The sequence below is a fragment of the Pholcus phalangioides genome, unplaced genomic scaffold (assembly GCF_987345545.1).
Source record: "Pholcus phalangioides strain wild (caught in Gottingen) unplaced genomic scaffold, Ppha-v1.0 ptg000015l_1, whole genome shotgun sequence".
Lineage (NCBI taxonomy): Eukaryota > Metazoa > Arthropoda > Arachnida > Araneae > Pholcidae > Pholcus > Pholcus phalangioides.
This window is the reverse complement of record NW_028301608.1, coordinates 77,308,499-77,321,098: the sequence shown is the minus strand read 5'-3', so window position 1 is coordinate 77,321,098 and position 12,600 is coordinate 77,308,499. Positions and strand designations below refer to the sequence as shown.

General features: G+C 37.6%; 1 protein-coding gene across 1 annotated transcript in view; it reads left to right on the top strand.

The window, feature by feature from the left end:
- The window catches only part of LOC149076729 (uncharacterized), a 155,181-nt gene extending 148,431 nt beyond the window's left edge, over positions 1-6,750 (top strand). Inside the window, exons 3-4 of the mRNA XM_089244363.1 lie at positions 1,391-1,629; positions 5,656-6,750. Of these exons, the coding sequence (XP_089100489.1) occupies positions 1,391-1,629; positions 5,656-6,433 (1,017 nt within the window). The 3' untranslated portion in view covers positions 6,434-6,750. The remainder of the gene's footprint in view (positions 1-1,390; positions 1,630-5,655) is intronic.
- Positions 6,751-12,600: the final 5,850 nt, after the last annotated feature.

Sequence of the window (12,600 nt, the reverse complement as noted above, 5' to 3'; positions counted from 1 at the left end):
CGTGGTGATTGAACACTGTTAGTGTGTGTATCATCTATGGTACATATTTTCCTCACGCTATGTTTCGATTGAGACATTAAAACCTTCTCTCGCGCATCCCTTCCACCGCTTCACTCTTTCATATGAACTTTTGCGTTATCATTCTACTACTCCAAAACGCGCTCATTCACCAACCGAGATTTTTCTGATCATCACCGATTCGTTGGAGACACTGACTGTCGAGAGTTTGCAAAAGCTTTGAAAAATCGGGCGAAACACGATTTCACCCAATTTCTCATGCAGGAGAGGGCGTGGGGGCTGGTACCCAATGCTCTGGGTTTACTATTCACCTTTTCAAAATTACTGGGGGAGGGGGGGTCAAATGAACACTGTCCCTGGGTGACCAAGTAAATTTTTGTTTCTAGTTGTGGCCCTGGATGCACCGTCCAAACTATGTGTCATGTAGTAGTTCCAAGCATAAAAGGTGATTTGAGCGTACAAAACTTCAAAAATCAAATTACTGCGTGTATAAACTTCTGGAGGGAGAAGGTGACTCAAAGATGAATCAGAATCACACAGAAATGCAATAGTTGAAATCCTACTGTTTCAAGCTTTTTACTGTATAAGGTGCGGATGGCGAGTATTTGTACATCTGCTATCCCCCAATTAATCATTCGAACTAATCTGCTCCAAGACGGCAATCCGATGCTTGGCATGAAGGCTGTGCATTGTTTTTGACAAAACTAAGATTGTCTCTTATGTTTTAGCTTTTGGAAAGCACATTGGAAGATATCGGGTCCACACTTGATAATTTGAGTCGATGATAGCTTGATAGGGACTCACCGTGGGAGTCGCCATCAAGTATCAGTCAGTGTCAGTAGTTGCGAGCTTTGGCCCGAGTTAGGTCCGACCGTAGGCTCTCGTTCAGTACACACGAGCTCGAAGGAAAGATCGAGTTTCATTACCTTTGTAGTCTAGACCGCTTACCCGGCAAGTGAGAGAACGTGGTTTCAATTCCCCGCAAGGGCAGTGAATTTTCTTTTTTTCCTGAATTAGTCTTCGTATCAGCCAGTTATTGAAAACGTACGTATGCGCAACATTACTCCTTCGTGAAGCCGGTTCAATTATAACAAAAAAAATTTCCAACATCGATGTTGCTCTATATAAATCAGTTTCCCAAACTTCTTGTTCTATCGCCACCTTTCTCAGAATTTTTTTCTGTCATCGCCCCCAACTCAAGTGAACCCATAGGATCCTATGCTAAATACGTATTTTCTATAGCCCCCTGTACCATTCCATCGCCCCCAGGGGCGATATTGCCCACTTTGGGAAACACTGCTCTAAATCATGTTGTGTATACATATACATGAAATATATATATATATATATATTTTTTTTTTTACTGTTCAAGGTTTGGTTCCAGAACAGAAGGGCGAAGTGGCGTAAGAAAGAAAATACGAAGAAAGGTCCGGGCCGACCAGCTCACAACGCTCACCCGCAAACGTGTTCGGGCGACCCGATTCCTCCCGAAGAGATTGAAAAGCGTGAGCGCGAAAGGAGAGAAAAAAAACTGCGCAAGCAACTCGAGAGGCAGGCCAAGAGGCTCCAACAGGCCAAAGTCAAACCTGGTGTCAACATTGCCACTTTGAGGTATTATAATCATATTATTATTAATACAAAAAAAACGTTTTCGCAATTGAGTGATTCTGTTTCGTCGTATAGAAAATGATTCAGGAATATGTAATTTGAAATGCGCAGGCTTACGTTTCAATTGGTCACATCCGACGTGGGTTTTTTTCTTGGAAGTTTTTTACTTTGGAAGCGAGGCATCGTCGATACATCACATATTATCCTGAGACTAGTTTGAAATATGATATTTAATTATAAATTAGATTGTATAATTAGACTTACGTTCAAGCTCTTTCATCTTTGAAGAGCATTCAAGTGTAATAATTTTTTTTTTTTGAAATAGTTAACCCTTTCAGCGGCAATCCCGAGATATCTCGTCAAACTTGATTTGCTTTATTTCTGTCACCCCGAGATATTTCTTTTTTCCAAAAACGTAATGAAGCTGTTTTAACAATAAAACATGTTTTCCATTCTTCCCTCCAATCAATCAATTGCCAGTGGACGGAGTCAGCTCTTGTTCAAAATATAATAAGAACGGGTGAGTAGAATATAAAAAGAAATATACGCTCAGCATAAATAATACAAACGATTTTTTGCCAAAAAAAAGTATTTCTCTTCTTAGAAAGCCACACGCATGTTTTTGTGTTATAGTCAGGAAAATAAAAACGATGGGCGGAGTAACTTTCTTGTTGAAGAAATAAACAGTTATCTGCTCGCAATCGGAAAAAATTCTTCTTAAAATATGTGGCAACTATAATGGAGATCAGAAAAATTTTAAAAACCGCTTAAACAGTTGAAAATATCACACTCATTATTTCATATGGCTTTAATCTAAATATACAGCATATATAAACGCTGAACGTGCAATAACCACCAGACGACTATTGTCTTCATGAGTAATTAGTTGAGTTATAAAGCTGTCCATTGCGCAGTCCCGTTCAGTGCCCATATATGCTTTAAGGAAGGAAAATATCGGTGCTTCTGTTGTGTAGTGTTGGTCAATTGCTCAGAATGGCCACAGAGAAATTTCATCTCACTGAAATCGCATCGTATCCAGTTGTATATGATTTCCACGGTGTTTGAGAACGTTTACGCATAGCACAGAAGATCCTTGGTTCTGTTGGGTGGACTGTCCTTGGGTAAGTGTCAATTGAACAAAACAGACATACATGCAAAATAATGTATTTAAGAATCTTCAAAGGGTCTCGTATGACATGGAACGCTAGTCTTTTTCATGGCGAATTTTGTTGATCCATTGCGAGCGTTGCGATTTCTGTGCCCCCACATCCAATCACTATGCGGTATTTGTGAGCCAATCAGGAAGACTCTACCCCAAAATAAGAAGAAACGAAATAGGATGATGTGTTTCAAAATGTGGCAAACTTGCTAGGTAGCCTGAATGACGTTTACGGCAAACAGTGCAGAGGCCTTCTATCTCTAGGAGGTGCTGGTTTAGATCACGTGTTTATTCGAACGTGAAGTTGAATTATAGATATGGAACAGCAGTATCAAAATTAGAAATAACGGATCATTTACCACACCACTAGTTATTAAATGGAATTTTGGAATTAATACACAACTTTTAAATAATAAACAAAACAATAGTAATCGTTTTTGTCAAAATGTGGATTATGACAAGTTTGAAATATGTGTAAGAAATCATGAATTTGATGAAAACATTTTTAATGAGAACGATGCAAATGTATTATATGACGAATTCCTTGATATTGTGTTCAAGCATCTTAATTTCTGGACAAAACAGTCTAAATCTTTCAGATCGTGATAAAGAAAATGATTACAAAAGCTATAATAAGCAGTTAAGAAAGAAAATAAAAGCTGCAAAAAAGATGCTTTCTACCATAACAAATTTATACAATGTGGTAACAACATCAAGACACAATGAAAAGTTACTAATGATATAATATATCGAAAAATATAAATAAAATTGTACTTTCAGAATAAATACTGACTCTAAAACATAAGTGGATGAAATAAACGAATTTTTTTATTAATTCTGCAAGAATTAAAGATTCTGAGTTAATAGATGAAATAGAGCCTTTAGTACCAAACCAGTATAATTCTATAGTCGTTACTGAAATAGAGGAAAGGAATATAAAAATAGAATTTAATAAGTAAACTTGAGAATAATAAAGCGGTCGGTTATATGATGGAATCACGCCAAAAATGTTAAAAACTGTCAGTATATAAATACCATTTAAAGTTTATAACCTACAACACAACTCTTCAATTCTCAGTGGAGTTTTTATTGATAAATTAAAATATGCTCGTCATACTCATTCATAAATCCGGTAATGTCAACAATTTCAAAAATTATCGTCCGATATCCATTATCCTGCTTTTTCGAAAATTTTGGGGAAAAAATGGAGCACAAAATTACAAATTTTTTAAATCAGTTTCATTTTTTCTTCGAAAAATCAGTTTGGTTTTCTTGAAAATAAGATTACCGAAATGGAAATTTTGAAATTTTCAGAAAAAGTATATGAAAATATTAATGACAGCAATTGAACCTTGCTGTATTTTTAGAGTTAGAAAAAGGCTTTGATAGTGTCTATCATACAATTCTTAAGCATAAGTTATATTGAACTTATCACTGGTTTAAAGGTTTAAAAGTTATCTATCAAATAGAATGCACACACACACATACACACAAGCAGTTGAATTAAAAGATACAATAGGTACATATAGGATTATTAAAAATGGCGTCCCACAGGTTTCTGTTCTTGGACCAATTTTATTTCTAATGTTTGATAATGATATCAATAATCTGGATCTACATGGCGATTTAATTAGCTATGCCGATGACACAGCTATTGTTCTGTCAGGACAAACATATACCATGTTGAAATCAGATACTGGAGAAGATTTAACAAAAATTAACACTTGGTTGAGGCGTAATAAGTTAACTTTGAATCTCAACAAAACTAAATATATAGATTTTCAATTATATTATAGAAATATTTCAATTATATAATAGAAACGATAAATAATTCGATGCCATGAGTTGGGAATCGGGCAGACACATTGGGTGACCAATGTTTCTGCCCGATTGTCTCGAAAACTGAAGAGTTTAGATATTTTAGAGTCACTATAAACAAAAATTTGAAATGGAACTCTCATGCAACTGCACTTAGTAACAAAATAAAATACATAATTGTTCGTATATATTGCTTGAAAAATATTATCAATTTATTAATCTCCTCACTTTATTCATACACTTTATTTTCCTTGGTTCTACTCACTTATCCGGTATGCTATATGTATTTGGAAAGGTGATTATGAGTCCAACGTGAATATTTTAATAAGTACTCTGAAAAAAAAATCTATAAATATTATTTCCTCTCGTATATCCCCACACTGCCTATAATTATAAATCAGGCTATAGATTTAATATTGAAAAACTATATATAATAATATATATATATATATATATATATACCGAAATCTAATGTTTATTTATAAAAATTCCTACTTGGTTTGAAATCAGGCAATGCCTATATATAAAAAACACGTCTCTGTTGAGGTTTTCAATATAATATTATAGAGCCTAAAAAAACATTAACTCATAAGCAATTCATATATTTGCCTCCATTATATTTTAATAATCAGCTAAATGGAATAAAATATGAAAAAGAATTAAGAGCTTGCAAAAAAACTAATTATTAATTATATTAATCTTTTACTTCTTAGCCCCAATACACAGTGTTGTCACACCAAGGCCTCTGTAATATTTGTGTCTGTTTGTATATTTTGTTTGTACTTGTTATTATAAAATGAAAGTGTTTGCCACCACAAAAATATTTATGTTCGTATACGCTGGACGGATCAAGCGATCCCTTGAGTAGAATGTTGTATGTGTGTGTATATATATATATTTTTTGTAGTTTTCTCTCTTTTTTTCTTTTTTTTCAATAAATTATTATTATTATCGAATGATTGTAGAATTTTCTGTAGGCATACTTTCTCGTGAATCATTCAGAATTCCCCAAGTCTGTTCACGTGTTTATTCATTTTTTTTTCCTTCCACAGTGAGGCCATCTACCAGACTGTTGCCGAACTGAGGCACATAAATCCTATCAAAGAACATCGTGATCTGATCGGCAGAGAAACGTTTGCGCTTCTCGGTTCCATGGGTTTCGACACGAATGGTGCGCTGAGGCGCAGTGCGACGACGACTTCCGACGGCGGAAACAAGAACAGGTCGAACGTTCTGAATAGCTGTAACAGCAGTAGCAACGCTGGAAGTGACGTCAACGTATGTTCTAGTTCCGCAGATGAAGAACAACGCGTCGTATGCGCTCTGGACGACCCGAACGACCCCTCCGCCCACGACAAAATCCGACGTCTGTTCATGGTCGAAGGAGGGCAAAAAGTCAACTCCTTCAGTATAGAGAACATTCTCGCCGACAAAGACAGTAACAGGAACAGGGGTGAATCTACGAACGTCTACGGTGCAGTGACGCAACCCGTAGGATTTTTTGTCCGTTCGGAACTGGGCTCTTGTCAGTCTAGTGACGCCAGTCCTAGCGACTACAGTGCGCCCAGCACACCGGAGAGGCCGATGGATCAGAGAGAGAGCCTGCTTTTGTACAGAGACGTCTCGTCTAGATCGGGCTACGACTCTGACGAAGGGGGCGTCCTTCTCGAGGACGAATTTCGCTTCAAACAACAGCCAAGTAGGTCGGAGGAAACAACGACGCGACAGCACTGCGGCAGTCCACCGTCTTCTATTCCGTCTTCTCCGACCGACAGCAAAAACAGCCTCGTGACGGGAGAAATGAACAGACTGCAACAAGTTCCTCGGTAAATAACAATAGAAAGATCTCACGGTCGACGTTTTAATATAGCACGCATAAAGAAAGCATTTGAAGATAGAACCTACAAAAGAAGAAAGAAGGATGCTCTAACTCGACCTATCGACGGGTCTGAGAAGATTATGCGAGGCGATACATCTACTACTACTACTACTTCTCGAATCATGTAACCCATTTGGGTTCACGGAAAAAATAATCCTTCAATAACGTGGTGTTCCAGATGCACGATACTGCACATTCCTACGATAGAGCAACCGAAAGTTGATCAACATTTTGCAGCAATATCAATTAAATAGTGTTTTTCTTCATAGTCGTCCTCTTTTTTTTTTCAGTGGGTTTTTTCTGTCTGTCTTCACTACAAATAGATACAGTCAACAGGCTCTTTGTAGGATGTTCTTAAATGACTCGACGGTTTTTGAAAAAAAAGATCAGAAAAACGATTGAAGTCAGAGTTGCAGATTTGTGGGATGGGCCATAAAATTCATTCGACAAGCTGTCCTAGTGTTAGTATGAAATCGTACCGTCAGATGGCGCTGTGGCACCAGCAACTATCTGTTTATAATAAATGAGAAAATCGTGTCGCAATGTTCTAGAAATTTCCACCGTCAGCCGCGGCCACGTGTAATCGTTAAACGAACTTTGCTGATACTGTATTTCCTATTAAGTGGTTGCTGGAACGATTGCACATTGAGAAATACTTTTTGTTTAAGATCTCATTAGTACCCAGCATCCTTCGAGCGACCTCAACGTAAGAAATCGATTCCGGCAAATACGATGATCACACCATACCCTGTCTAGTTTAGGAGAGTTTTCGACAGTTCTTGATGTGGGATGGGGGGTCGATAACGAAACAAAAATCAGATTCACGCGTGGATTTTTCCTCCTTTCTTCTACGTGTGAACGAAGATCCCAGTTTTAAACAAATAGTTTTTTAGACACAACAAATCGTGCAATTTCTTATTAACAACAGGACAGTTTATTAAATAAATTCTGTGGTTTGTTCCTCAAACCTTCTATTAGAACTAATTTTTTTAACAACAATTTTGTTTGTCGATATTCCTTTTTTTAACATCGTCAATCCATTTCAGGACATCCTACGTATGTTGATTGACTTTTAGAAGAATGTAATAAACAAAAAATATGCCATGAACCTATTCCAAGTGAAAGAGAGAAAGAAAAAACAATTGATATTGTGGAATAGAGAGATTTTAGACTTTTTCTTTTCATTCCTTTAATACCAAACTGAAATTTTCAGTTACTTAAAAAATATTTGATTTTTAAAACACGAGATGATTTATTGAAGTATTTCATTCTTCTTGTGCTGCTTTTATTTCGAATCAAAAATTATTTGAGGTGCGCAAATAGATGGAGTAGCAATTACATGCCTTCGCTGCCCGGTTTTCCTCTGCACTCACGTCAGCGCATTGAAGAAGTGACAACCAATATAAATAAATCGAGAAAAAAGTCTATTGCATTCGAATGATTTGTTGATGTGAATTTCCAAGTCTTCCTATGTAGAATTTTTCGGGTAGACCACGTAGGCTTTTGGTGAACTTTTTCATCGGGCATTTAAACAGTTTGGCATCTCCTACTTGGCAGGGAGACCCATACAGAAGAAGCATATGAGTCATATGACATGACAATACAGTGATACCTCTGAACGAAGATGATTCGTTCTGGAATCACATTCGTTAGTCGAAATAGGATTTTCCATAGGTTTCTATAGAAAACCGTTAAATCCATTCTAGGAATTGCCCAAATATCAAGGAATAGGAACTGACAGAAGGGTAAGCTTCACAACTGGATGAAGGAGAATTTAACGGACGATGTGAAAAATTGAACATCTTTTTATTCTACACTATGTACGCTACGCAGTCGGATTCAGGGTCGGCCTGGTATATCTGCGGAAAGACTTTTTCAAATGGGAGACGCGGCTCGCATTCGCATCTTCTTTAGGCGGCATTGACGAGGTATCTCACCTCTTTAAACGCCTCTTATTTCAGTTGACTGGCTGAGTCGATTGCATTTTCTCAGGGAGTTTCGAAGCGTCTTCATTTTGCATAGGCCCCTCAGTTGGATGCTGCTCCGTGCGAACTTATTTTGTAAAGTTGATTTACCAATAAAACATTTTTCCCCTATATCCCTTAGTTTAAAGTTACTGAAACTTGGAAGAAACCCTGTTCCCTTAAAAAAAGATATAGCACTTTGAGGAGGGTTTAGTGATTTCTACTGTGCCACTTTAAAAAAAATTAATCATTCATTTTACATGAAATAGCTGAAAATCTTTCTGAAAGAGAGAAAAGTGTATTTCGGAAGTGATTTTGGGTGGAAATAAATTAATTTGGCTCTAGTGACAGCGACTCGTTGCATTAATTTTGATTGACACGAAAATTCAGCTCGCGACGCGGCTGTTTCATGTTGGCGCACTCATACATGTTCATTGTTAGCCGAGCCAAAAAAAAAAACCCGTCGAAAAAAGAATTCTTTAGCCGAAAACTTCGTAAGGCTTTGCAAGTCGAATAAAGGTGTTGAAGACTTGCATAAAGACATCGTTATCACATTTGCGATACGTACATTCTGAGGTTCCCAACTTCGAGACACGAGTGCGAGCCGATCTCTTCGTTCAAAAGACTCGCCACATCGAGCAACAGACGTACCACGGTATACTTATTCAATCACTACACTTCACTCACTTTACTTTTGAAATACAGATGACAGCACTGAGAGAGAGAAAAATCAGACACAATACTATATACGCACTCGGTTAGGTACACACACACTTCAAGGTACACAACTCACTCGGTAGTAAATTGCCCACTGCGATAGACCGGACTTGCTCTCGGTTAAAAAGAAAGATACGTACGAAAGATCTAGTACGCACCAGCTTGCATAGAAATTTAATCAAAAGAGGACCAAGCATTGTTGTGGCCAAAAAGTGACCAAACCACCTTCATCACAGGCATTGTACGGGCTGGTAATCCGCATTCACGTATTGATGTTCGTGGGTTTCAGAAGTTCGAAACCCGTCAGAATCTTTCTTGACGCAGAGGTACAACTTCCATTTTGGGAAGTAACAAATAGAGATGGTGCCAAGACGACCGCAGTGTATAGACATTAGTGTGCAATCAGTTTAATCAGTTTTCCTTGAACTGCTTTTTTTGCTTATAAGACACTTCAGAGTCTAATGTGTATTAGAAGCAAAAAAAATATTTCGAAGAAAATTAATATTTTGGGAATTTTCAGGGAAAAACGCATTGTTATGGAAATTTTCACTCCAGTGACTTAGTGAGTAGTGTTCACCGACAAGGTTTAAACTCTAGTTCACAATATTTTAATAGGAGATCGACACACACACATAGGTTAAAACCTGAATTTAACCAATCCGTGTCGATCTCTCGGAAATTGTGGCTATAGTTTAAACCCTGTCCGTAAATATCACCCTTAGACCAATTTAATTCTCATCGCTCTATATGATTGTTGTTGTTGAGTGTTAACTTACCAGTGCCCGAAACTAGCAGTTGTTCTTTCTTCCAACTTTCGAGCCGATCTGCCATTTGAAATAAAGTCTCTCCAAAGGGAACAATCAGACTTACTACGTAAAAAAAACAACTCACGCATGACACAACAAGTAAAATGACCTGCCGAGATTGATTCCGAATTCGGAAGACAGGTGGAAGCACCTATTTGAAACACACAAGAGATATTCCCCAGAAACAAGCTTCACGTTAGCTTCATAACACATACAAAGTACCTTCCGACATTCCTAATTCGTTAGAAGTTCTTCAGAGGAATATTTACGAGATGCATGTGCAGTTTAGTAGCAATGGTTGTTCTTTCGAAAATCGTCTCATTAGAAGTAACGAAATGTTCGGTCTTGAAAGGAACAACGTGATGCTTGTTTCCCATCCAAGTCGAGCGTGCTGGAATAAACATTTCGAGCTTAATTCCGTGGCGAGGCAGTTATCTAACTGTTTACAGTTAGATAACTGTATCAATAATGAGTTGCAGGCTGCTAGTATAACTTGCGCTAATATATTTTCAGTTTTGAGAGTTGCCCTTCAAAAATGTGTCCCGACGCATCTACTCTGACGCTTGCATGTATTTATGAATGAGGGCGGGGGGCGGGAGGAAATGAGCCACCGCAGTCATTTCTTTTTAATATTCGCTCCCTCTCACTTCTTTTCTACCAACACAATCCTATGAGGCTAGTAGCCGATGCATTATGAATGGCCCGAGTCTCCGCTTCAACGACGCGTATGCGCAACGCGAAAAATTTCGATAAATTTTTTAGTCTCTTCTGCCGCTCTGTTACTTGGCACTTCTCAAATTAAGCCGAGACAGCTTTTCAATGAAATATATCCAGCTCGACGATATCATTTTCCGCGGGAGGGAACTCGTCACAACTTTACATTTTCTTCCTTCAACTTACATATTTTTTTTACTCCTAAATTTTGATTTACTTTGTAAAGCATCAAAACTTTCATCCGAAAAATTGAAATTGTCGATAATGACAGAGATTTGACCATTTTCTTTCTCTCTCATCCTTTTTTCATTTCGCGAACACAGTCTATACCTCCACCAGACCAACCGTGGCACCCGCTCTGTCCCCCGTAGGGGAGATACACACAGTCTATGACCATCACCAGAGAGCCACCAATACAACAGAATGTGATCAAACTGAAATCAACATACTACTACACGCAGCTCGTTCGCATTCCTCTTCGCAATTTCTTCTTTCGGTGCATGCCGAAATGTGTGTTCTGAGTATATGTGTAGTCCTAAAAGCGTATTTATATTATCGGCGTTGTGCTTGTTTCGTGTACTTGCTGGTGCTGAAATCAACATATCACTAATCCTTGAATGAAACTTGCTATAACTCAGTTTATTCGAAGTTAAACCAATTTTATACAGTTCACATGACTGGACACATCCATCGAACACTCTTTGGTGCTTTTGTGAGCAACTCCTTAACTTTCCGAAAAGAGAAACGACACGTTGAAAGAGCATAAATAACGAAAGAAACATACTTTCGTACTCCAATTTCTTTTGCTGAAAGTGTAAAATAATAGCCTTCCATCAAGTAACGCTTTTTTTTGCCTTTGTTAGGACCAATACGTTTTGTCAAATGTTCAAAAAAGGTGCTGAAAATCACTTTCTCATAACCTGTAACAGTTTTACCTCGTATACTCACGTTAACTCGCCGGAGTATTGATGAATATTACGTCGGAAGTTGCGTGAATGAAATGAACAACTTGCAATTCGGTTACAAATTATTATTTTTTTTTTTCGCTCTCCCTTGGGTTCAGACGTGTCTTAACGATTTCGGTGGCCTGAGATGGGGACTCTTGACATTTTTTGCGCTCTCCTGAGCCATGATTTCATGAGAAGTTGACATCCAAAAGGGCATTACAGAATGCACAAGAATGTTGTAAATTATTTATCCATATAAAAGCCTGAAAATATTGGGAAATTCATACCTGACGAGAATTAGAAATTTATGAAAGAACAACATTATTTCAAAATGACTAATAATCAATTAAAGAAATAATTCCAGAATCAATGGAAATTCAACATTCATGAAAAAAACAATTTCAGAATTAGTAAAAGCTTCCAATAATTTGGAGTCCGTTGTTCGATTCGGAACCCTGTTAAAACACCTTGAACTAGTTTCACTAATTTCAAAATAAACATTTTGTTAATCAGAAATATTCAATAAGAATTTTTAATTTAAAGAGACCGATGTGCTGCGAAATTGATTATGTTGTTGATTTTGGGTCACGGCTTAAAAGCTTAAGAACCCCTGCATTAAAATAACTGAGTAGACAAAGACCTGACAGATGCAAACCTCCCGAGACATGGTCATGCATTACTTTCTATATATAGGGACAGACAGGACAAGTTATTCCCTGTCTCTCAACTTGTTGCCCTAAACATATTGAAGAAATCAAGTCTATCTTTATGGCTCAAGCCTTGTGTACTAACCAGAGCACGCGTAGCTCTTCTCTGCACCACTCAACCAAGTCTATATCCCTCTGTGGGGATATCCTTTGTGGGGTCTCCAAACCCTTACAACATACTTCGAAGCTCAGTACGGGACGAACTAAGCCCCGGAAAAGAGAAAGAATCACTTTAGAAGAACGCGAAGAGACTTTTTTAAAAA